This window comes from Camelus dromedarius, chromosome 19 (genome assembly GCF_036321535.1).
Source record: "Camelus dromedarius isolate mCamDro1 chromosome 19, mCamDro1.pat, whole genome shotgun sequence".
Classification (NCBI taxonomy): domain Eukaryota; kingdom Metazoa; phylum Chordata; class Mammalia; order Artiodactyla; family Camelidae; genus Camelus; species Camelus dromedarius.
The window spans coordinates 28710705-28737629 of record NC_087454.1 but is presented as its reverse complement, the minus strand read 5'-3'; the positions used below and the strand labels follow the sequence as shown (position 1 = coordinate 28737629).

The 26925-nt window shown below is 42.0% G+C and overlaps 1 protein-coding gene across 1 annotated transcript; it reads left to right on the top strand.

The window, feature by feature from the left end:
- Positions 1-616: 616 nt before the first annotated feature.
- ZNF318 (zinc finger protein 318) lies at positions 617-26925 on the top strand. Its single transcript, XM_064476510.1, has 10 exons — positions 617-1275; positions 3702-3853; positions 8711-9350; positions 10342-11787; positions 13606-13705; positions 15725-16029; positions 19980-20183; positions 20641-20740; positions 21654-21772; positions 22063-26925. The coding sequence occupies exons 1-10, from the start codon at positions 814-816 to the stop codon at positions 25378-25380; spliced, it is 6846 nt and encodes a 2281-aa protein (XP_064332580.1). The 5' UTR covers positions 617-813; the 3' UTR covers positions 25381-26925.

Below are 26925 nucleotides of genomic sequence, written 5' to 3'. Positions count from 1 at the left end.
TGATTCTCGCTCCCGAATCCGCCCCCGTTCGTCACTTTCCCATTCTCCATTTCAGCCTCTGAAAAACAGGCAAACTGGAACGTAAACTAACTGAAGGCTGTCGTGCGGCTTCTGTGGGGGCCGGGACTTCGTTGGTCGCTCCTGCCGAGGTGCGTTAAGGTCCGACATACCTAACGCTTTGGGGTTATTTACATTCCCATCAATTATAACTATTTATTGTCCTAACGTAAATGAATACGGTGGGAGATAGGGAAAAGGCAAAGATGCTCCCGCCCCCTCGAAGCCCGCCGCGTCGTGATGCTTCGAGCATCCCCGGAAGAACCGGCTCCGCTCCCCCTAATCCCTTCCCTTCCGCTAAGCCCACCACGCGAGGAGCCCTCGGAGTCACGTGGCCTCCGGGGGAGGGGAAGTGGGCGGCCCAGCGGCCGCCATCTTGCCGGTGTGGAGGCGGAGCGTGAGGAACGCAGGTCGCGCGCTTCCCCTCCCCTCCCTTCCCCTCCCCTCGCCTGGCCTCGCGCCGCCTTCCGCGCTCCTCCCCGCTTCTGGCTCTTGTGGCCGCTGCCTGAGTGGAGGAGCAGGGAGCCCCGGAGGGCGGGGGGGTGTGTCGGGCGCGTGCTTGCGCCCTCTAACCGCCAGCCACGGGGGCGCGCTCGGCTGGGCCCCAGAGGCGGCGCGGGGCCGAGGGGAGGGGGCCGCTCCGGCTGTGGGGGCGGCGCGCGGCGGCCGTGGCGGCCCGGGCTGCAGCTGCGGCGGCGCGCTGGGGGCCCGCGTCTGGGGTGCCCCCGGGTCCGAGCTGCAGCCGCTGTCGGAGCCATGTACCGCAGCGGCTCCCGCTCCTCCGTCTCTTCGCACCGGCCTAAAGAGAGCGGCGGGGGCGGCCCGCGCACCGGCCGCAGCTCCGGCTCCTCCTCAGGCCCGGCTCGCCGCACCTCTCCGCCGTCCTCCGGCTCCTCCTCGTCGCGGACGCCGGCTCGCCGACCCCGCTCGCCCTCAGGGCACCGCGGCCGCCGGGCCTCGCCGTCCCCGCCGCGGGGCCGCCGCGGCTCCCCGTCCCCGCCCCGCGGCCGCCGGGCCTCACCGTCCCCGCCGCGGGGTCGTCGCGTCTCCCCGTCCCCATCGCGGACCCGTCGCGGCTCCCCGTCGCCGCCACCGCCGCGAGGCCGACGACTCTTCCCCCCGGGCTCGGCCGGTTTCCGAGGCAGCAGCCGGGGGGAGTCCCGCGCCGACTTCGCCCGGGACGGCCGCGGAGACCATCCAGGCGACAGTGGCAGCCGGGTAATCCCACCCCTCGACCAGGACTCCCTCCATACTCTAGCCCCCTCGCCCGGGGTTCCCTCTTCCAGAAACGCCCGGCGCCCCGAGGCCTCCAGGCCAGGGTCCCCAAATCGAAGGCCCTCCACTCCCACGGGTCCCCTCGGCGACGCCGTTACCTGGAGGTTCCTGATCTTCCCCAGGAGCTTCATTTGCACAATAACGGACTCGGGATACACCTGGGCGCCGGGTCGGGAGGCATTGCTTCATTTCCTAGGAATAGACTGATTCTCTTACTCTGGGTGAGGTGTAGAAAAGTTTGCCAGGGCTAGGGAAATCTCCAAGCCGTGTGCCTGGTACTTTTTCAATAGTTGGTGTCCTCAGTGTTCCGTGGTTTTGCAGCCCCTTAGACCAGAGCTTCGCCCTGGATCTTTGAAAGGCTGAAATGTCTTTGTGGTGAGTTAGGATTCCTTAAACCTTTCCAGGGTAGACACCTAGAGTGTAAACTGTTAGCTCTCTAAGTTGGAGCTGCCTCTCTGAAATCGAAGTGTGCTTACCAACAGGCATCGTAATAGCTGCTACCACTTACTGGGTTATGTGGCAGGAATGATACTTAGCCCTTCAGTTTACACATTCTCTTTGAACATTCGCAACTCTTTGAGTTAAAATAATTACCTCAGGTAAGATAGTTAGAATGCTTTCTTATTGAACAGCTGAGGAAGCAAGAGAGGTTTAAGTAACTTAACCAAAGACCACACAGCTAAGAGGTGGTGGAGTGTGATTCAATTCATATCTGCCTGGTTTCCAGCACCCTGATTTTAGCTTTTATTTCCCTGCTGAAGAGACAAAATGTAGACGTAACACTGACGTCTCACTGTAATCACTATGCTAGTAGAGCCTCTGGGCAGAATTTGGTGTTTTGGAATTTGTTTTTATTATCAGTTCACTTATCTTTTTTTTTTTTTAAACCCTGTGACGAAGTTTTTGTTTTCTTAAGTGACTCTCCAGCAGTATCCAAGTGCTCTGGGTATGCTGGTCATAGGTGAATTGACTTGTCACTATGTTAAAATTTTCATAGCTGAACAGGTATCATATGAATGTCAGTCACTACAGAGAAAACAGAAAACTACTAGTTTCCATAACCTCCCCTTTCTTCTCCAGCGCACAACCTGTTTGCTCCAGTCTTTTCTGTCTCAGTAAATGACAACACCCATTGCTCAGCCAGAAACAGTGATGATCTCCCTTCTCCCAATCTGTAAGAATAACTTCATTTGTCTAACCTGTCAGCTTTCCCTCCAAAATACATCCCCCAAACTATCCTTCTTCTGCCATCACTCTAAACCCTGTTACCTCATGCCCAGATTATTGCATTAGGCTCCTTTACACTCCACTCTGGTTACCTTCCAGTTTTTTCTGTACCCAGCAATCACAATAATTTTTAAAAACCATCATTTTATACATTTAAGAAGTATTTATTGAACATCTACCATGTGGTTCTGGGCACTGGGGATACAATAGTTAAGAAACCAGTCAAAAACCCCTGCCCTCATAGCACTTACATTCTAACAGGGGGAGTTGGATAATAAATAAGATAGAGAAGTAAAAGGTTTTGGCATGTTAAATATAGTTAAGTGCTAAGAGAAGAAGAAAACAGAAGAAGGTTATTTTTTATAAGGTAGCCAGGGAAGGCCTTCTAGGAGGTGAGTTTAATTAAGACCTGAAGGTGGAGGTATGACAGTGTGAGCACCTGGAGGAAGAATGTAGTTAGATCATATTGCTCACCTGCTTGAAACCCTTCTGTGGCTTTTTACTGCATTAAGAATACAATCCAGATTTCCTAACTGTGGCTTCTGCCTCTCTTCTCCTGTCACTTTGCTGCAGTTGCACTGGCCACCTTTCTGTTGCCCCAAACATGCTAAGCTCATTACAGAGCTTGTTCTTTTTGCCTTAAACTTCCTTCCATCTGTTCTTTGCAGGGCTAATATCTCATCACTGATGCTTCAGGTTAAATGATATCACATCAGAAAAGCCTTCTTTAACCATCTTATCTGAAGTGGCTTCTTTTCCCCAATCTCTTTCATGTTACCATGTTTTAATGACTGTAGCACTTTATAGCACTATCAGAAGTATTTTTTTTTAAACCTGTTTTTGGCTTGCCTCCTTCACTGGAAATGTATAGGTTCTGGGAACAGACTTCATTCACTCCTGTAGCCCCATGCCCAGTACCAGTTAGTGAAAGAATAATAAGAGGTCAGTGATTGGAAGGGTTGGAAATAATGGGCTTTCATCTAAGAAAATGATCATATTTTTAAAGTCTTTTATTTTTGGAGTAGTATGTTACCATAGCCATTTCTCACCCTGTAGGATCACAACTTTGTGACTAGGAAGGAGAACATTTTTGAGTGTAAGAATGTCTTGATCCTACTGACTATTATCTTTTGCTTTTGTAGAGACGCTCTCCTAGTCTGCGATCTGACTCTTCTTTGGAACAGAGCTTAAGGATCACTGTTGGCAATGACCACTTCTGTGTTGGCATACCAGAACGGCGGCGGCTCAGTGATCGACTGGGGTCACCAGTGGATAATCTGGAGGACATGGACAGGTAGGCTTCATCTGAGGCAGAGCACACCGTGGTAATGCTTGAAGGTAGAGAGATTGCGGTTTTCTACATGATGTATTTGGAAGGGTGGTACCAGCACTGAAGTGATGCCCTATGTCCAATACAAAGTGTAACATTGGAAAAGACTTTCTGAGTGGGCTAGACTGTGTTGCTGAAAGAATTACGTAGAAGAAAAGACTTCAGGTCATCCTGGCCTAATTGGGAAGGGGAAAGTTGAAGGGACATAAACAGAGTCCCCCAAATTAAAAATAGTTAAGATAATATAGATTCTACAATGTTAGAACTAGAGATCCCTTCTGGAAAGGCAAGTTCTGGAAAAAATAGGAAATATTTTTAAAATGGTGTTATTTTTCAGCTTGTCTGGGCTAAAATACAGATTCAGAAAGGGTTTAGGTAAATTTGTGTCTAATAAATACATATGTGCATATATATTAAATATAGAGACATTAACAGAAAGTTAGAGATCTTTGAACATGTTTAATTTTAGTTACTACTTTACAGCTATCGAGTGCTGAGGAAGGGCAGGTATGCTCCACAGAGTATTAAATATAGATCTCATATATTAGGAAATTAGATATATATATATAGGAAGTAAATAATAACATTAGGTGTTTTTCACCTCAGAAAAGTAAAAAAGTAAGGATGGGAGTGCAGGGAAAGCACTTTTTCTGAGAGCTGAGAACCATGTCTGTTAATGGTCTCTGCCCAGCACATTGGGAGTTTTCCCAAATGTTAGCAGTAGCAATAAATCAATATAATGTTCTTTCAAACTGAGACTGTCCATGCGGTAGTGCACAGAGTATAGGCAGGCAGGTGGGGGACAGCTGGGAAGGAAGTCTGAGGATCACTGTTGCCCTTTGGTAATATTTACTTCAAAGCTTCAGTGGCTATTCAATGCACTGAAGCAAGACAGGACAATTCTGTGTCATATAACACTGAAACTTCTGAAGATAGTGCTTCAAGATGTGACTATATCACTTAATTGAGGCAACAGCCCTTGCCCTTCTGGCTGCTTCTATTTTGGGAGATGATTAAGTAGGCAGTCGGAGTAGGTGGTGTGTGGTGTGGTTCTCTTCCTTCCTCGCTGAGGTTTTGAGGTAACTTTAGCATTTCCTTTTGTTAGTCCTAGGGTGTTACCTCCCCTTACCATAAACTTTGTTATACATGTGTGCTTCAGGTAGCCAATTGTCTGTAAGTTATAAAAATAAAAAATTTCCTCTTAGGGAGTTTGGGGTAGTAACCTTCTTTCCTGAATCATGTTTCAGAGAGAGAAGTTTATTTTAGAGAAAGTGAGATAAAGTTTCTAAAAGGAGGTACCAGGCTATTCTTTAGACTTTTTGCCCCCAGCATGCTTGCTCAATATGGTTTGTGTGGCTAAATACTGCCCACTAAAACCAGGCCATAGGAATGTTAGTATTCTCAGAACATCTTCCTAACAATGAAAACAGTCTTCAGCTAATGAAACAGGCCATTTCCATCCTTTGTATACAGATGTGTGTTTATTTTTTCCTAAGACTCGATATTCTTTCTCTTCCCATATTGAATCTGTTAAATTTTATACCGGGTTTGGTTTACAGCCAAATTGCCAGGGTTGTCAGTGCTCTCACCTTGGCATCTATGTAGGACAGTAACTTATTCTGTATTTATTTGTTTTTTGTAATGGAGGTACCAGAAATTGAACCCAGAACCTTGTGCATGCTAAGCATGCACTCTACCACTGAGCTATAGCCTCCCCCCATGTAACTTATTCTGAAAAAGGAGTATAAACAGGTTGTGTGAAAACTGTTAGCTTCTAAGGACTTGTGGATGTGAAGTCCATTTCCCCTGTTTATCAAAGTACTCTGCATGTTATATGTTCCATTCATGGAATTCTCATCTAACTCTCCTTGCCCTGATGTAGGTTGAGGGAGTAGGACATTTTTCCCTCTGATTTAACTTAGGGAAAAGACAAAAGCAAACAGCTTTCTTCAGGCATTTTGAGGAATCAGCAAAGGAAAGGAATGGAAAGTTTGGACTCTGAAGGACCTTTTTATTATTATTGTTGTTGTTGTTATTATTATATGCACTTTTAACAGCTTTATTGAGCCATAATTCATGTATCATACAATTCACCCATTTAGAGTGTATGGTTCAGGGACTTCTAGTATCTTTACAGAGTTGTTGATCCATCACTATGATCAATTTTGTAACATTTTTACTACCTTACCCTTAGCTGTTAGCACCCCACAACCCACACCCCACCAAACCCAACCTACTATTAATACCACTAATCCATTCTCTGTCTCTATAGATTTACCTTTTCTGGCCATTTCGTATAAATAGAATCATACACTATATGGTCCTTTTTGACTGGCTTCTTTCACTTAGCATAATGTTTTCAAGATTCATTCATGTTTTAGCGTATGACAGTGCTTCATTCCTTTTTTATTGCCAGTAATATTTCATTGTGTGTATTTTGTTTACCCACTCATCAGTGATGAATGGATAGATAAATATCTGAATTGTTTCTACTTTTTGGTTATTATGAATAATGCTGCTATGAGCATTGATGTACAAACTTTTATGTGGATGTATGTTACCATATTTTTTAAACTTGTTTAATGGAATTTGTAGGTTAGAAAAAAGTAGAATAGTACAGTGGGCCGCCGTGTACCCATTACCTACACCCGACAATCAATTTTTTAAATAGAGTTTATCTTAGAAAAGAGTTAGACTTAACCAAAGCTTTCAGAAAGAGTTTGTTATTGGACTATTCTGAGCTACAGGGCATCAGAGCCCTTTTAGGACTTACTTTTACAGCAGTCAGTTCTCTTTCTTATCCTTCGGGATAATAAGCAACCTGATTTCTGCTTGTATTTATATGATAGCTCATTCATTTAGCTGTTTCTATGCCTTTCATTGTTTTTTTGGCTCCTTTTGCTGGAGATCACACATCTGACTGAGACTTTCTGAGAGCCATTTCATTATTTCTACCTTCTTGATATTTAGTGTTGCATTAGACTTTAGGCTAATATGTCACTTGCTGGTGATATGTAATAGTTCTGGTGGGGAACTGAATGTGGGAACATGGATGAACTTGCCACTACCCATGGAGCCTGTGTTTTTCCCCTTCACTATTATGATCAGAGACTATTTGGCAGATGATGTTTTGGCAATGGAGTGAGTTTCTAGACTTTCCTCCCTGGAAATATGTGTATTCATAGCTGACAAACCTTCCAGAGTAAAATATTTTACTCTAGTTATGTTTGATTTCAGCAATCATCCTTGGTCATTCTCATTCTTTCCTATTTTGTACTGTATTGGGACCTCAAAGTTCCCCAGATTCTTGGGAAGGAGGTAACAGGAACCTGGATTCCCACAGGTGGCACTCTTACAGAGGATGTGATAAAGGTTGTTCTTTATAGTCTTTCATAAAGTTATTTATAGCTGTTACCCAGGTCTAAAACTTTGAATGAAGACTGGGTTGGTGAATGAGGAAAGGCAACTCTTTGATGTTCTGCTAACTTAGTTCCAGAGATAGGAAAACAACTATTAAAAAACAAAGAAAAGTCATTTCTAGAAACTCACAAAAAACAGAAGTAGCTACTAGAAACTGTAGAAGATAGCAATAATTACCATCCTCTGGATGGTAATTCACTGTGGAATGTGAGTGACATATAAATTTTTCAGTTGTATACTTAAAGTGCTAGGGGATCTTTATTTCTATCTGTGATTTAAATCAGAAGCTTTTGGGGGGACAGTAGAAACTCTGTGACCGTAAGTCCCAAAAAGGTTAGGACTGTTCTGTGGTATAGAGCTCTAAGCTAAAAGGACAGATGTCCCATCCTGTGTTCTTACCTTCTTGCCATCAAGGTCTAAGACCTTTTTATTTCTATGAAATAAAAATATATAGTGAGATAAATCATTACATACCCTTTCCTGGGCCCAAGATTAGCAGAGTGCTTATCGATATCCAGGCAAGGCAGGAAAGGGGTAACAAAACAGGCTATGAGGGATTTTTGTGGTTTTTCATATGTGAGCCAGCAAAGCAAAGCAATTGGAGAACCTTCTAAAATTTAGGAGAAAATCATGCCAATTAGATAGATCAGTAGTTTAAAAAATTTTTTCTCCCTATAGTAAAATTCATTTTTCCAAATGAAATGTTCTATAAAATCTTACTATATAAAAAAATAAAATTGGGCCAGTATGATTTCAGTGAGGTGGAAGGCCCAGAGTGGTGCAGGCTCTCTACCTCTGTTTTTTAGGCAGTTCCTGAGCACTCTTCAGAATCACTGTGGAACACAGCTTGAAAATCATTGATCTGGACTAGTGTTTATCAAATTTTAAAGTGCATACACATCACCTGGAGAGCTTGTTAAAATGCAGATTCTGATTTAGTAGGCCTGGGTGGAGTCTGAGAATCTGCATTTCTAAAAAGTTCTTGGGTAATACTGATATTGCTGATTCAGACCGCACTTTTAGTAGCAAAGAGCTACAATTTAGCTCGTTGAAGTTATGTAACCCAGGGCTCTTTGTAGTGTGGTCATGGTGTTTTCACATTTCCCAAACCCTAGCATGATCCTCTGCATCCCCAAAGTCTAATCAAAGAGATTGGACTAAAAGCTCTGTCTAAGTAGATTAGTAATCTCTCCCCTTCCTTAGAGGCTGAAGCTGCTTGTGCCCTGGGGAAGGGGAGAAGAAATATTTAATGTACATACTTAGATTTGTTCCTGGACTTCATAATATTGTCTTTTGTCCTAAGCATTCTTTAGCCCCCTTGCCAAATGTCAGTCTCTTAGCCTTGTCTAGTCTTGCTCTTTTCAATCCAGGATGTTCAGTCATTCTTGTCTCTTTCCTTAGGGATGACCTGACTGATGATTCTGTCTTCACTCGAAGCTCTCAATGCTCTCGAGGTCTTGAACGATATATTTCCCGGGAGGAGGCACCTCTCAGTCCCTTCTTGGGACAACTTGATGAGGACTACCGAGTGAGGGAAACTTTCCTGCATCGTTCCGATTATAGTCCCCATATCACTTGTCATGATGAGCTGTTGCGGGGTACAGAACGGACTAGAGACAAACTCAAAGGCTCCTACTCTATGCGACCTGAGGAAAGGAGCCGGGAGGTCAAACGGGCCCGTTATGATGACACAGAGAAGATACACAGCATGGGAGGTGATCACCCAAGTTTTACATCAGGGACCCGCAACTATCGACAGCGTAGACGGAGTCCAAGCCCTAGGTTTCTAGACCCTGAGTTTCGAGAGCTGGACCTTGCCAGGCGAAAACGAGAGGAAGAGGAGGAACGAAGTAGGAGCTTAAGTCAGGATCTGGTGGGAGTTGATGGTGGTGGCACTAGTTGTCCCATCCCTGGATTGTCAGGTGTCCTAACTGCATCAGAGCAAGGATATTCTTTACATCGGCCTGAGGAAGTGTCTGTGATGCCCAAGAAGTCAATTCTGAAGAAGCGGATTGAGGTGGACATGGAGCCTTCCATGCAGGTCTGTGCTGCGTTTCTTCTAGGGTCTCTTGCTATTCCCTCTGTTATTTTAAAGCCTAGTTACTTTCCTGGGGACTGTGACCCTAAAGAATCTTTGGGATATATGCTGGACTGACACTGTTATGCTATACAGGACCTTCCAAGACTCTCCAAAGGAAACTGTAGGCCTCATAATGCAACAGTAGGGAGCTTCTATTGTCATATATTAGGCTTTCTAAACAGACGTTTTGGAGAGTATCTGTTACAGTTTTTTTTCTCTAAATTGGATAGTCCTGTAGGAATCTTTGAATATGGATTTCTTGGAAATGAAGGTTGAAGGGCAAAGGGAGGAGCTGATCTGAATTTTCCTCGTCTCTCTTAAGAGAGAAGAAAAAAATTATGAATGGTAGGACACTAGACCAGAAACCAGATGATTCTGATTCTGGACCCATCTCTGCTATCAATTTGCTGTGTAATTTTTAGACAATTCACCTAACCATTCCGGGTGGTTTTTTTTTCTCACTTATGAAAAGATGGTCAAGCATGAGCATTAGTTTTTAGCTGTGTTCTTAGTAGCTAAATGTTTCTGAAGAAGTACCTGAGGGCAATTAGGGACACAAGGGGAGGCTGATTTGTTAGGGTTTCAGAGTTTCCTGACCCTACTTCAATCAAAGCAGCTCCACTTCTATGTTTTATTCTTTTGGGGATCCATAAAAATGAAAACAAGCTAGGGCATCTTTAAAGTCCTTTTGAATTCACATTCCTTGATAAGACTACAACAAATGGGCAAAAGTGAAGATTCAATCCAATCTGCCTTATTTTCTATTTCCTCTTGCTACAGCAGAACCATCTGGAGAAATGGGAACCCAAATCTTGAACCTAAGGACGTCCCTTTCTTCCATACTTATCTTTCCCCTATTAATTCAAGAAGAACAAAGTATTTAAGTGTTTATCTAATTACTAGTTTCTGAGATTCTGCATAGAGGCTAAATCAGTTATATTTATCTTTGCAGCTTGAGAGTTTTTCCAGCAGTACCAGCTCCAACCAGGATCACCCTCTTTACTCTGGACACTCATCTCTTCCAATAAGTGGTGCTATTGCTGCTTTTGCCTCAGAGGTGGAAAGCAACAAGGGGACTATGGTAGAGACTACCCTGAAGGAATCTCAGGGCAACCTCTACCAGTGGGGCCCCCTCCCTGGGATACCCAAAGACAATAGTCCCCTCAGAGAGAAGTTTGGAAGTTTTCTGTGCCACAAGGAGAAATTGGATATGAAGGCTGAGGGACCTGAGCGACACACAGACTTCTTGCTTCCTCATGAGAGAGCTAGCCAGGATGGCAGTGGTTTTTCCTGCATTCTGAGCATGTTGGCGGATTCTACCAGTACTCAGGAAAAAAGGCGACGTAGTTTCCCTGACATTGAGGATGAGGAGAAATTTCTCTATGGAGATGAAGAAGAGGACTTAAAGGCAGAATCTCCACCAAAACCACTTGGGGGCTCTGAAAGTGAAGTTATGAGGCAGAAGGCAAGCTCCCTACCCTCTTCAGCTCCAGCTGTAAAGCTGGAATCAATAGAAGAGACCGGTCCAGAATATGCCAAGATTCATGACTTGCTTAAGACTATAGGGCTGGATATTGGGGTAGCAGAGATTAGTAAACTGGCTGCCCGTACCCAGGAACGACTTCATGGCAAAAAGCCATCACGTTCCTCTGCTGACCGCCGTTCCTCAGTTGACCGGCAGTTTTCAGCAGATCTCTGTTCCTCAGTTGACCGCCGTTTCTCAGCTGATCGGCATTCTGCAGATACTCACAGATTGGAGAGCGGGGAGGCACACCATAGTAATACCCACTCTCCAGAGGTGTCCCATCCACACCCAGTCTCCCCTGTAGATCCTTACCTACTCACAAAAAACAGTCCCCCATTCCTAAAGTCTGACCATCCAGTGGGTCATATTGCAGGACCCGAGGTGGTTGGCAGTGGGTTTCAGTCATCTGTTGCAGTCAGGTGCCTGTTGCCATCAGCCCCACCTACCCCAATTAGACTTCCACACCCTGCTTCTTTATCTCAGTTTCATATGCCAAGGACCTCTCAGTTTGCTGCAGCTCGGATACCTCCAAATTACCAGGGACCTGCCATTCCCCCTGCTTCCTTTGATGCCTATAGACACTACATGGCATATGCAGCCTCAAGGTGGCCCATGTATCCCACCTCCCAGCCTTCAAACCATCCTCTCCCTGAACCACACAGGATAATGCCCGTTACCAAACAGGCTACCCGTAGCCGTCCCAATCTCCGCGTGATCCCCACTGTGACTCCTGATGAGCCCAAGCAGGAGGAGTCAGTGCTAGGCTCAATTCCTGCTGCCCAAGTGCCTGTCCAGTTGTCTATCCCATCTCTCATAAGATATAATCCGGAGAAGATCTCTGATGAGAAGAACCGTGCTTCCCAGAAGCAGAAGGTAAATACTAGCTTTGGGCATTCTGTGCCCAAATCTTCTGTTTTAACATAAATTTGTATTTGTCTTTTACAGAGCTGAAAATTTAAGGCTCTTTTACTTTAAGGTCTTTAGAGGCTGCTATCATTACCCTAAGTAATGTATATATACGCTGTCTGTTTTTCTTTTGTGTTTTCTCGTTTGGACTAAAGTCTGGCCCTAGGTCCCATTGTGATTGCTAGACTTCTTTTTCCTTTTTTTAAGTTTATTTTTCTTTCTGAAAAATCAGCCTTAGGACACTATGAGCAGGAGCTGGGAGCCTTGAAGTCTTCAATACGACCTCATCAGAGAGTGAGGAACTAAAATTGGGTTGGTTGAAGGAGAATCAGGAAATATTTGTTTCATCCCAATAAGTTTTGGACCCTCTTCCTTTAGTGATTATGTTCAAAAGCTAATAACTAGTTATTGCTTGGTAATTAAACCAAGAAATAAACTTTGCTTATCTAATTTAACTTAGAATCCAGGAATAACAATAAATTCTTATGACACTTTTTTTAAAATTAGTTTTTATACTGTCAAGGTTCATTGAGTTCCTAGGCTGTAGGAAGGGAGCAGTGGCTGGGGTAAAGAATAATTATAGATGTTTTAGAGCAGTAGATAAAAATTATGTAGAGATGAGAAGTACAGAATAGAAGAATTTTGAGTGGAATAATTAATACATAATGTTAATTTTAAAGGTCCTTAATAACTAATAACTCACTCTGTTAAACAAGGTGACCTAAGGACCATAAAATTGTAATATGTATAAATTTGGTTTGCTACTAAAATAATTAAGACCTGAGGAGAAAAATAGAGCAAAATTGGAGGGCCAGTTTCACTTTTTTCCAGTTTTAAAGAAATTTAGTCTTTGAGAAGACAACATCACCTCTTAATTTTCCATTGTACTTGGGTACCCTGAACTTCGGTCTTTTGTTTTTGAAGTCTTGGGAAAGAGGAGGATGGGTTCAGTAACAACAGAATCTAAGACTGCCAAGACACCATCTGGAGACTAGTGCTTTCCCTTTACTTTCCTTTTAAGAAACTAGCACTTAAATCAAGGCTGACAACATACAGGTTTTTCACATGAGCCCGTTATAGACAAGCCATATTTGTTTTTTCCATTAGGTGATAGTAATTAATACAGTTAAAAGATCATGGGATTTAGGGCATACATACCTCGACTTTAAATCCTCTTACTATATGATCTTGGATATTTTAATCTTTTGCAACCTCAGTTTTCTTAATGTAAAACAGAGATAAAGTCATGGTTAAATAAGATGATACATATAATGCAGCTAAAAGTGTGCCTCATCCATAGCACACATTGGTTCCCTTCTTGATGGTTCCCTTTGGGCTCAGAATGCTATCTAGTAATAGTATAGTGCTTTCTGCACAAAAATAGTACTTTTTTTTTTGCACATTATTAAGTTTGTTTTTTATTGAAGTGTAGTTGATCTACAGCTACACTTGTTTCAGGTGTATAGCAAAGCAATTCAGTTATACATATACATATATATATTTTTGGATTCTTTTCCATTATATGTTAATACAAGAAACTGAATATAGTTCCCTGTGCTATACAGTAGGTCCTTGAAAAATAATACTTTCTGGTTGATGTAGTTCTGAAAAGGATACTTCTGTTCTGGCACTTGGATTGAAATGAAACATTGCTTTCACTATAGAGTCAGATTCCCTGTGTGCAGGCATTTGGGTATTATGTAGCATGAAGTTGTAGGGAAGAGAACAGTAGAAAAGGAAGGATATTGGAGGCTGAAGGATCTCTTACCATGTTGTACTTTGCAGGTTATTGAAGAGAGGGAAAAGCTAAAGAGTGACCGGGAAGCTCGCCAGAAGAAGATGTACTATCTCAGGACTGAGTTGGAGCGGCTTCATAAACAACAAGGTATCAGGCACTTCTTTGCATACTGCCTTTAATAGGAGACCTCAGTGGAGAGCTTTGAGGACTCTCAGACAGGTTCATTGATGTGACGCCTCACTTTCGAAATTTTTTTTGGTATCATTAGGCTTGTAGAAAAGTTGCAACAATAGTGTAAAGTACTCTCAGGTATTTTCCATGATTATTAGCACTTTACATATTTACTCTACCCTTGTTTTCTCTCAATCATGTGTGTATGCATGTGTGAGTTTGATTTTATCTGAACTATTAAAGAGTGAGTTGTAGATAGGATGTTCTTTTACTCCTAAACACTTCAGTGTGTATCTTCTAACAACAAAGAATTCACTTGTATAACCAAAGTACACATATCAAAATTAGGAAATTAACAGTGATATACTAGTCAGTAACACTGATCTTACTCACTTTTCATCAGTTGTCCCACAAGAAAATGCAAGATTATACATTGCATTCATTTGTCATGTTCTTTTAGTCTCCTTTGATCTGTAACAGTTCCTGAATCTTTGTATTTCATGACACTGACATTTTAGAAGACAAAAGGTCACATATTTTGTGGAATGTCCTTTAATTTTGGTTTGTCTAATGTTTCCTTATGATTAAATTCAGGTTATGCATTTTTGAGTAGAACATCACAGAAGTGATGCTGAGTTCTTATCAGATGTTGTTTTGTCCCATACTGGTGATGTCAGTTTTGATCATTTGGTTAAGGTGGTGTCTGCTGGGTTTCTCCACTGTAAGGTTACTGTTTTACCCTTTTCAGCTAATAAGTATCTTATAGGGAGATACTTTGAGACTATGTAAATATTCAGTTACTCCTCAAACTGGCCCACAAGTTTCAGCATTCATTGATGATTTTTGCCTGAATCAGTTATTATTATGATGGTTGTCAAATAGTAATTTTCTAATTTCATCATTCCTTCTACCTTAAGTGGTTGGCTTTCTGCTGTAAGAAGCTTTCCACCCACCCTTCCTTTCCCCATTTATTTATCCTTTTATCTTTTTTCCCTTAATGGAGGCATGGGGGATTGAACCCAGGGACTCATGTACTCCAAGCATGTGCTCTACCACTGAGCTAAACCCTCCATTGCCCCCATTAATTTATCCTTTTATATCAATATGAACTCATGGATTCTTCGTTCAGTAGGTTATAATATTTTACTATTATTATTTATCTTCATGCTCAAATTGCCCAAGATTTGGCCAGTGGGAGCCCATTTAAGTTGACTCCTGTGCCCTTTTGTTATGTGCCCATTATTTTTTGACTTCCTTTTTGGCACGAGAAGATGTTCCGTGATGCTTCTATTGATTCTCTCTCTTCATCTTTGCTTTTAGGAATTCATATACACACTAAGGAAAGAACATAGCAAGATACCTAAATATTACAGCTTGGTGATAGCATGGAAGAGCAGAGAGTAGTAGAAGATATAATTTCTTCTTTGGGTTTGGATGGTTTAGGGATAAAAAGCCTAGTTATTTATCCTTTGAGGATTAATTCACCTACAGTTTGGAATGGGAGGTAACATTAGGTAAGTCTGAGGGAAAACCTAGAACTCAGTGGAGGTGTTGGTGAAGGGTCCTAAAATCAGATAAAGTCAAATACATGACTGAATGTTTTTTTGTTTTTTGTTTTTTGTTTTTGGCCCTCTGAATAATTTTTTGGTTCTCTGAAGAGGACAGCCACAGGATTCATAGTTACAACATATATTAACCTTTTTGGAGACACATGCGCACAAACTTGTATATACCATTTTGGGGATTCATGGAGCCCCTCTCTGAAATCTGTCCATAGACCCTTAGCTAGTAACCCCTAAGTAAGAGACAGTGTAATCACTCAACATTTACCTTCGTAGGAGCTTCATCTAAACCAGCCCATTGCTTTTAGAATGTTTTATAGGGAAAGGTTTTATGACCACAAAATCTTGAGAATTACTGCTTATTATTGAAACATGTCTTATTGTCTTAACTTACTTTCCTTGTGTGTGTTTCTGTTGGCATTTGACCATTCAGGGGAAATGCTGCGTAAGAAACGAAGGGAGAAGGATGGTCACAAAGACCCACTCCTGGTGGAGGTGAGTCGGCTTCAGGATAACATTATGAAGGACATTGCAGAACTTCGACAAGAGGCAGAAGAGGCAGAAAAAAAGCAGTCTGAACTGGACAAAGTGGCTCAGATCTTGGGAATTAACATTTTGGATAAATCCCAGAAGTCTTCAAATGATAGTAGAGAGCTTATGGAGAAGTCTGGGAAAGCAGAAAAGTCTAAGAGCCCAGAAAAAGTGTCGTCATCCTCAAACTCCTCTTCCAATAGCAAGGTAACAACTCAACTTTTCCATTTTTGTTACCTTTTGTTCCCTTGGACTCCTAATGAAGCCTTCTAATGAACTGTTTTCTTAACTTCCTTTTCTAACCTGTTCTTACTCTTGCTAGAGTTATTTTTGTAAAGCATAGTTCAAATCATGCTACTCTCCTTCAGAATTTTAGCAGTTCTCCATTGCCCGCAAAGTAGAATCCCAAATCCTCAGCATTGAGGGCCCTCCATGTTCTAGTTTTAGCACTTACTCCTTAACCCACTCCAATATGGCTTCTAGTCTTCCCAAAGCTTGTAATACCATTTTGTGGGTTCATGTTTAGTAACAAGGTCACCACCATGTTGTACAGCCAGTGAATTTATTTCAGTTCTCAAATAAGTATTTGGTACAGGGAACCACTCTGTCCTAAAAATACTTTCTTCACTTGGCTTCTTTCACACTTTTCCCCCTAGTATGCTGGCTGCTCCTGCTCAACTCCCGATATTTAAATACTTAAACTCTTCAGGGCTCTGTCTGGCTCAGTTCTCCAGAATTCTGCTTCCCCCCTAGGTCATTTCATCCAATTTGATGCTGAAATACCATGCTGACACCTTCCAGTTTTATATTGTAGCTCAAATGATTCTCTTGAGGTTCAAACCTGAATGTTCAACAGACTACTCATTTTTTCCACTTCATTGTCTCATAGACACATCAAAATCAATATATCCTAAGCCAAACTAATGATTGTGCTCAACCTCTCTCTATCCTGTTCTTCCTCCAGTCTTACCCATCACAGTAAATGACACCACTATCCAACAGTTTTCATGCCAACAATCTGAAAAGCATTCTTAGTAGTTCCCTCTCCCTATCTGCTCCACACCAAATCAACCAAATCAATTTGAGATTTTGTCAATTCTCCCTCCAAAGTAATTCTCAGTTCCATTCATCTCATCATCTCTATTGCCATCCAAATTCAAACCACCTTCAATGCTTGCTCGTATTGCTACACTCTTAATCCTTTCTCTTTGATCACAATACTGCTTGCCTGCCTCTTCAGCCTCATTTCATGCCTCTTTATCCCTTTGTTCACTATAATTTCATTACTGGCCTTTTCATTCCTCAGATGTTTCATCCTCTTTAATGTCTTTGTATCTTCTCTTCCCTCTGGTTACCATGCAAAACCCACTCTTTTCTTAGCCCGTCTTCTAACTGACTCATATTCATCCTCAGATCCCAGCTTAAGTTATTTCCCTGACCCTTTTTCTTGCCTTTCCAGGTTGTTAAATTTGCCTGATACACACTCTCATTATACTGTGTCATTTTCCCTCTTAGCATTTATGATAGTTGTAATTACATAATTACATGTGTTCCCCAATTAGATTTTAAGGTTCAAGGGATCAAGGACCATATCTGTCTCATTCTCCAGTATAGTCCCCAGTATATAGCTCAGTACCTGGCAGATAAATGGGTAGTGCTCAAGAAATATGACACTACACCTTACACTCCTGCCACCTCAAAATATGTGCACTTTTCCACATATGCAGTATGCTGTTGTAGTCTCTGATTTTGCGTTAATAATCCTCTTAGCCTGGAATAATCTTTCTCCCAACCCTACTCATCCACTAAGGCCCAACTTGAATATGACCTCTTCCAGAAGAATTCCTGAATTCCACCCAGATTTAATTAACCTTTTTTACCCCCCATATATATATTATTTTATTTCTTTATAAGATTTATTTCATTCTGTCTTATTGAAAACATGATTAAGGTCATGTGTGTTCTCATGCCTGTCTCTTCCACTAAATGAGAGCTTCTTGAGAATAACAGAGTATAACTTATTTTTGTGTTTCCCATGGCATTCAGTATGTCTGGTACATAGTAGATGCTCAGTTAATTTTGGGGGTTAGAGAAGAAAATATTCTGTATTCTCTGCCAAGCAGGCTCTAATTTTTTTGTGTCTTTCTAGGAGAGATTTTTCTCACCCATGTAGGAATATATTCTAATACCAGAATCATTGAGTTCAGGGCCTTTGATGGGAGAAGAGCTTGAAACTTCTGCCCCTTTTTAGTTGACTTCTGCATTGTTTGGGGTTCCATTTATGCACCAACCCCATGACAGTCTGTCCTCTTGGTTTGAGTGGGTCTTCATGTTCTCTGAAGCTAACAGGGATATGTTGTAATTCGGCTTTCATTTCAGCAGCAAGGAATGTTGTCTCTACAGCCTGTTTCCTTCCTATCCTAGGTAATTTTTCTTTCTTTGCCTCTTTTTAAAGTGCATAGTTGGTTTGAGATTTTTTTTTCTTTTTCTATTTATTTCATAAAAATAAGTGCATACACACAATTCCACAATTCCCTCCACCTAGACATAACTGTTATTAACACCTTGGTGTATATTATTCCAAATATTCTTCTTCTGTTCATTCATTTAACAAATGTTTCTTGATCTCCGAGAAAGTGCCAGGCACTATTCTTGATATGGGAAGTGTAGCAGGGAACTATGTAGACAAGGACCTTTTTCTCATGAAATAGAAGATAGAAAATAAGTAAACAAGTTAGGTGATGAAGTGTGCTTAAAAAAGAAAAATGGGGTAAGGGATATAGAGTAGTCAGGGAAAGTCTTTTGGATTAGGTGACATTTTACATTCTATGCTTATTTATATATCTTTATTGATTATTCAAATATATTTTGTTACTTACTTTTCTCAGTATATCATGAACATCTTTCCATATCAATAAATAGATTTCTATAATATTTTTAGCAACCTTGTTTTTGTTGTTGTATAGATACCAAAATTTATTAACCAGTCAAATCACCTGTTGTTTGACATAATTTCCTTAGGATAAGTATCAAGAAGTAGAATTGCTGGGTTAAGGGTATAGAGAATTTTTAGGTATATAAAATGTATTTCTAGATTATCTTCCAGAAAGGTGGTGCCGGGTAATACCAGCAGTGTATGCATGTGCCCGTCCCTTACCTGTTGAGTGTGATCTCTTTAGTGACTCTTGAGTAAGACTTTAATGGGGAAAGATTATCATTGAAGTCTTAATTGTTTCCCTTTATCCATCCTGTCTTCTCCCCACCAGCCAATATTCCAGGTTTCCAGTTCCCTAATATTGTCTACTTTAGAACCTCATTCATATTTACCTTCTCCATGTTCCAAAATTATCTTTTCCATGCCTCCCTCTCCAACATTATCCAAAACTCTCGTTTTCTGAGTACCTCATTCCCAGCTTGCTGACAAATGAATTCATATTAAAGTATTTATTACTGATAACTTAATGTTAAGGAGTTGATATGTTTTAAAAGAGGACTCATGTTAACTCAAAGGTGTTAAATTCTAATGGTGGTGTTTTAGGCAGTTAGAAATATTTTACCCAGGAGTCCTTTAAGTCATCCCACATAGATGACTGTCCCCTTTATATATGCACAACACCAGCCCTGTTCTCCAGTTTTCTATACCAGGATGTGTCTGTGATAAGTTTGTTCACTGTCATCTGCTTTCTGCATTTGCTCAAATGGTCAATTACCTTTTCTATTTTTTTTCCTTTCTAGTTGTTATGATATTTAAATTTAACTAATGTATTTAATTGCATAGGTAACACATTTAACATCTACCAAAGAAAGGGTATATAGTAAAAAGACTCCTATCCATTCTTGTTCTCTGCTTCCGCTCCCCAGGGGCAACCAGTGTTTCCATAATCTTGAATATTCTTCTGGATATTTTAGGATATATAAGTAAATATATTGCCATTATGATTTATTCTTCATGATGGCATGGCACTATGGAATCTAATTAGCTCTGCTTGAGCCTTGCAGACAGATTATGCTGGAGTTTTTCCCAGTTTGTGCAGCTTTAAGCACTGGAAATATGGTCATATGGTCCTATTTCTGTTATTATGGTAGGCTACTTGCTTTTTCTGAGAGAAGACAGACTGCCTTGAATTCATTCTTAGTGCGGATTTTTTCCCCTCTAGGAATCAAAGGTAAACAATGAGAATTCCCATACTAAGAGCCCCAAGCCTGCTGAGAGCCTCCAGCCAGCTGCTAAGCAGTCTGATCAGCCCATTGCTGTCTATGAGTATTATGATGCTGGCAATCACTGGTGCAAAGACTGCAACACCATCTGTGGGACCATGTTTGACTTCTTCACCCATATGCACAATAAGAAGCACACACAGGTAGGTATCCTGCCCTCTGTTATTTCTGTTCTTGCCCTCCTTCCCCTCAAACTCCTATACCCCTGTCTGCATTACAAAGCTGGAAAATGAAACATTCTCATATGGGCAGGAGCCCCAATCTGAAGAGCCAAGAGATACCATCAAAGGAGACACCATCCCCAGGGCTCAGTCCAGGGGACCTGCCTGTAACTAAACACCATGAGAAGTGTAAGTGAGGCTTCTGCCTCTTTTGATTCCTTGAGTACCTGATTATTTGTTTCATTTTACCCATTGCTAATACTTGCTCTAACATGTGTTTACCTTTTCCACAGGTGATTTCCGTTTAAACATTGGCAGAGCGGGTGGGGGTGGGTAGCTGGGGGCTTCTGGTCCCCCTGGTGTAGGGGAGAAAAAAGAGAAAAGTGGGTCATTGAGTTTTTAGTGCTGTTGTGTGAGCGCCTCTGCCTCTTGCAAATAGACACTGGATCCCTACAACAGACCTTGGGCTTCAAAGACCCAGAGTGAGGCCAAGCAAGATACTGTAAAGCGCACTGACAAGATAACTGTTCCTGCAAAAGGTATGTTTCTCCCTGCCTTTTTTGTGGTTTTCTTATATGTGGTCAAGGAAGAGGTGTCCCTGAACTAAGATGCATAGAGTAAGAAATAACCATTACTTCTAACAAAGCTGTAAGATTGCCTTCTAAGTGGAAAACAGTAAACTAGGTCCTAAAGAAATAAAGAGATCTGTAAGACAAGAATGGTATCTATCCATATGGCCAAAAATCTAGCAGATGTTAAATATACACATACCACTCTAAAATACAACTTTCTTTGGGCTTGCTTCAGCAGCACATAGACTAAATATGACTTTCTTTGTCACTGGCTTATGCACCAAAATGTTATTTATTTGAAATCCAGATAAGAAAGAATAGTAAGAGGTACAATAATGCAACTGCCTTTTCAACTAAGTACTATAAAATATTTTTGAATAGTTGTCCTTCTATTTCTGTTAAGAAATAGAAAGTTTCTTTGTCTTTAAACTTCTCAATTTCTTACCTTTGTAAGTTGTCAATGATGCTACATCCTTTAGACATGTAGAAGATAGATTCCTGAGTAATTAAAACCAACATGAGAGATCCTCATACAAATGGTACTGGGCTATTTGGGAGTGTGGTTTTTACATCTCCTGAGATGCTTATTGCTAGTTGGTGTTTGAGGAGAATCAGCAAAGAAATGAGTCTAGCGCAGAAAACTCCTGAATTAACCAGTTAGTGTTCCCAAAAGGTAGAAAGGATAGAGGTCCTGAGTTCAAGCTTTAAGTTGGGAAGACTATTGCCATTGGGATTCATCTAAATGCTACTTCTGACTTGAAAGTGGGTAAGGTCCTCTATACTATTAACCATTTTACTGCAAAGGGGAAGTGGGATTTCCTTTAGTTGCTGTCATTTTGGGTGAAAATAATTTATTTTCTTGACTTTCTTCTTCTTCCAGGCTCTGAGTTTCTGGTTCCCATCACTGGATATTACTGCCAGCTCTGTGAGGAATTTTTGGGGGATCCAATTTCCGGAGAACAACATGTGAAGGGTCATCAACACAATGAGAAATATAAGGTTGGTCTTTGTAGTAGCCTGTAGAGTTTTCTACTTTTCTGCAATGATCCTTTTGACTTTGTCAAACAAATTCAGAGCTAGGAAAAGTTGTTGTTATTTCAAATTCCATATAATCACTAAGAAGTTCTTCTCAATCCTAGTAAGAAAGGCTGACCTGATAGAACCATTTATAACCTCAAGGAGGGCAACTCTGAGGATTTCTACTAAATGAATTCTCACAGTGGCAGGACCAACTTTTCTCTCTTACAGTATTTTGACCAGTTACTAGCCTTTATCTTTTCTCTTCCTAGAAATATGTGGTTGAAAACCCATTGTATGAGGAGCGGCGGAATCTGGATCGCCAAGCTGGCTTGGCTGTGGTCCTAGAGACGGAACGGCGACGGCAGAGTGAGCTAAAGCGCAAACTCAGTGAGAAGCCAAAGGAAGAGAAAAAGGAAAAAAGGGCAAAGATCATGAAAGAAGTAAAGGAAGATGACAGGGTTTCTGAGGAATTAGAAGATCAACTCTCTGAGGGTGGGAACTCCCCTGAAAAGGCTGAAAATAAAAAGAAGGCTAGCATCAAACTCCAATTAAAAGAAGAAGTAAAGAAAGAACCACCACCATCTTCCTCTTTTGGGAAATTCAGCTGGAAGAAGCCAGAAAAAGAGGAGGAAAAGAGTTCAGTGGCCCCAAGTATCCCCAAAGAAGAGATTGTGGAAAGCAATAAGGACAAAGAGGATGGCAAAGCCGAAGCTGGAAAGGCAAAGCCCATCAAAATCAAGCTGTCTGGGAAAACTGTTGTTGCACATACTAGCCCTTGGATGCCTGTTGTGACAACTTCAACCCAGACTAAGATTCGACCCAACCTTCCTATTCCATCCACAGTTCTCCGCAAATCAGGGTCAGCCACAGTGAGCAAGCCAGCTCCTCTTAATACCTTTCTATCCATCAAGTCCTCTGGAACCACTGCTAAGCCTCTGCCAGTGGTGAAAGAGTCTTCAGCTGATCTTCTCTTGCCTCCTGACATCATCTCTAAAGCATTTGGAGGAGAAGAGGTGATTCTGAAAGGTTCTCCAGAGGAAAAGATGGTGCTGGCTGAAAAGAATGAGCCATCGCATATACCTGAACAAATGCTGCCACCTCCTCCACCACCACCTCCACCACCACCTCCTCCACCTCCAGTTATACCTCATCCAGCTGCCCCATCTCCTGCTCAAGCAAATGCTCTCTTGGCTCCAGTAAAATCTAACCCATCTGTATCTCACACTCTCAACCCTGGTTTCCTGGGTCCTAACATTTTGAATCCAGTGTTGCCAGTAGCCATCATGGCCTCAGCACAGCCAGCTACCATTCCTTCTGATGAAACAGCTCCTGGGGTGAGTGAGAGTGACCGGGACCAGACCCTATTCTCTGTATTAGTGCGTCCTCCACCTCCCCTTTCAAGTGTGTTCAGTGAACAGGCAAAAAAATTGGAAAAGCGAAATTCATGCTTAGCCACAGCCAATGCTAAGGATCTGTATGACATATTCTACAGTAGTGGTGGAAAAGGGACTCCTGAGACTAAGCTGAGTAGTGGTCCATTGGCCAATGGGGAAAATAGAACTGAAAGTTCAGACACCTCTTCTACTTCTACTTTGAACAGCAGCGCATCCCAAGAGGAGTTGCCTCCAAATAGAAATTTGGTCTCTGCTCCTTTAGTCAGCAACCCTGAAAAGCCCATTGCAAAAACTCTGGTGTCCCTAGGGAAATGGTCAGTTGCAGAAAATGTAGACTCAAAAAGCAGAGGCAGCACCTATGGCTTCCTGCAGCCTCTGACAAGGTTGTGCCAAAGCAGGCCTTACGAAACTATTACCCCAAAGACAGAGAGTTTGGCCATGTGGACTTCTAGCTCCTTCCAGAGTGATGCTAATAGGGATGTATCTCCAGAGGGGAAAATTGAACTTGACCTGGGAGAACCAGGACCACCGGGTGTGGAGCCAGCCCCTCAACTGTCAGATATACGCTGTCATACCATGGAATCTCAGAAGTTGGTAGACACCTGCCTTGTGGAATCTAATAATCAGGATGAGGAAAGTCAAGAACTCCACCAATCTAAGGATTGTGGGGAAAGTGGGGTAGAGACAAGCACTGAATTAAAAGAAAGGGGAATGAAGCTCTCTGAGAGGACAGTAGGAGAGGGAATGGATACCAACGTTGGGCCCAATAGCATAGAGGATTCTAATTTGAGCCTTGGAAGCAGATACATGTGTGAGGGAGAAGCAGAACAGCCCAACTTGCAAATGACTGACAGAAAGTCTCAACAGTCCAAAAAATTGATAACAGGAAGTAAAACTCAAAGTAAAATGGTGGCTGAATTGAGTTCACAGGCTCTCTCTTCCACAAAGGCAAAAATAGACTCGTTTCCATCAGAAGCTAGGTCTGTACTCCAGAACCCACAAGATACACCTGTAAAAATTTCTGCCTCAGAATTGCTTCTTCAGTCCCCAGCCAGATCAGATACATGTTTGACAGATAGTGAGCAGGAGCAAGGAGTTTCAACTGGTAATGAGGAGTGGCTAGAAAATTCAGTTCCAGAATCAACTTCCAGAACTTCTAGATACAGAAGCCTTAGACTCAAGAGAGAAAGATCAAAAGGCTTTCAGGGTAAAATGATCTATGAACTGGCTGTTTGGGATGAGAAGAAGAAGAAACCAGAGACCTGGGGGAGCCCAAAGAAACCAAAAGCAGAAGCCTTGGGGTTACGAGATGTCCATCCAGGATTAACAGTGACAATAGAAGGGAAGGCCTTCGAAAACTTTGAAGTTACAGACTTGAAAGTAGAAGAGTTTGCTTCCCTGGGTAACCTGGGGGATATAAGTGTTGATTTCAGCAGTACTCGGATTGACCGAGCACATAGATCCCCAACTTCCCTGTCTCAGAAAGTGTGTGGAGAAAATTCTATGTCACCTATAGGAAGTAATCCCTCCACTCTCACTGACTTTGAACCAATAACATCCTTTTCTGAGTTTCCATTAGATTCTCCCAAAACCCTGGTACTTAACTTTGGAGGAGAGAGTGAACAAAACTCATCCAATCCCAGAAGTGGGAGGATCACTCCAAACATTTTGAAAACTGGACTTTCTTTAGAAAATGTTGGCCTTGGTTTGGGGAGCCTAGAGGGAACACACCAGGCCCTTGACCTGTTAGCAGGAGGAATGATGCCTGAGGAAATAGAAACTTCTCAGTTGGAGAAACAAGATTCACTCAGATTGGAATCAGAAACAATTAATCCTGCAGGCATTGGGCCATCTCCTTGCCTTCCGGATCTTGTTGACTTTGTCACACGGACATCTGGAGTTCAAAAAGAGAAGATTTGTTCTCCTCTCTCTGAGCCAAGCCAGCCTCCTGAGTGTAGTTCCTTGGAGGTGGGACCACTACAGCTAGAAATACCGAATGCATCCATCACTGAGGTAGCAATTCCTCAAGTAGATGAATATGGCAACCCTTTGAATATGGTAAAATCCATGGCTTCAGTGTCCCATATGAGAGAGCAGGGAGTGGGAGGCAGTGTGGTCCCTCAGGACGTGGCTGCACAAGAAGCTGCAGTTGATACCACCCAGGACCACACAGACTCCAGTGTTCACAACTAAGAATACACATCCAGAGCTACTTACGGAGGAATCAAATTGGCTTCTGGAAATCAGGTGCCCAGATGACCCAGGACTAGTTGGCTATCTCATCTGGAACCTACATCAAGAAATGCTGTCAGCATCTTACAGTAAATGTTCATGGAAGCTAAAAAATGTACCTCCCTTCCTTTTTTCCTTTCTCCTTAAGATACCAGACAAATCAATCATAACTTCCCTACATATCTGTAAAAAAGTTATTTTCTGTTAATTATTATTATTTGCCAATTTATATTCTCCTATGTCATTAAAATCAGATGTCTATCTGGCTCACCACAGTGTGCTTTGATTGTATTTTGGTTTTGACTCTGCCATTTCTGGAATGTGGGGGAGGAGGGAGACAGAGCTGACTTCTCCAATTGCTGTGTTGTATTCCCACCCAATTTCTTGGGCAGCTGATAGATCTCTGGGAGAAACACAAGAAAGCCTGCTGAAATGGAAAACTACTGATGAAGGAAGGAATGTTCTCTTAGCCTTCCATTTGGATGGGCCTGCCTTAACATTGTTTGAAATGCAGCGTGAGTAGCTCTTTTGTTTACTGTTTATTTACTTGTGGAATGTCAACTCCCACACTTCCCTCATTCTGTTGCCTTTGCTTGAGATGGCCTGCTAATCCACAAGTCTGTTTGGAAATGGCCTCAGTAAATATGAAGAAAATCTAGCAGGCTCACTTTTGGAAGACAACAAATTGGTAAGGCTTATTGATGGTTCAGTGCCAGGAGAAGATACGCTTTTTGGATCACTTTTATTTTTGAAATTGCCTTTGTTCATTGTATTGTGATCCGCTGACACTTCATGTTAAGTTGTTTAGCAGCCACTTCTGTTCTGAGGAGGTAGAAGATCTGAAACTTGTTTTGGGATTGGACTCGTTCTCTGTTCCACACCCATATGTATTCCTTCCTCTACCTCTCCCTTTCCCAAGTTATTTCCACCATAGTGTGATGTTTTGGGTTGTATATTTTGTTCAAAAGATTAAAGAATTTATGAGTTGGCTTGGACAAGTTTAACTTTATTTTTAATGTGTAATTACTTGGAATAAATGCATCAATCTCATGTTTCTTTCTGGATTTTTGTTTTAAAACCACACATATTTGAACTCCACAGGATAACTAGAACAGTGTACTTCTGCTGCCATATTGTCTATCCTGCACTCCCAGCCCTTTCCGCAGTTGTTACTGCTACTTCCTTCATGCCAGATTGTTAGGTTTATAGTCGGCCCCAGTGCTGCCTGGATGGATAGTGAATAGGTGACAGTGGTCTAGTTTTGTCATCTGCCTATTGCGAAGCTTGGTATATACCCTTATGTTGGCTCTCCCCGTGCGTCTCTGGAACTAAGCTCCCCAAGAACGCTTGTGTTCCTGCTGAGGGTGCTCTTGGGGATCAGGGAGTATGGGCCTCAGATTTTCTAATTTCTATCCCAGTTTCCTCTTGATATCCATGTTGTCAGCAATTTGTCACCTGACTCAACAGAGGCTTCAGAGTCTTATTTTTCCACTCACTCTTCAAAAA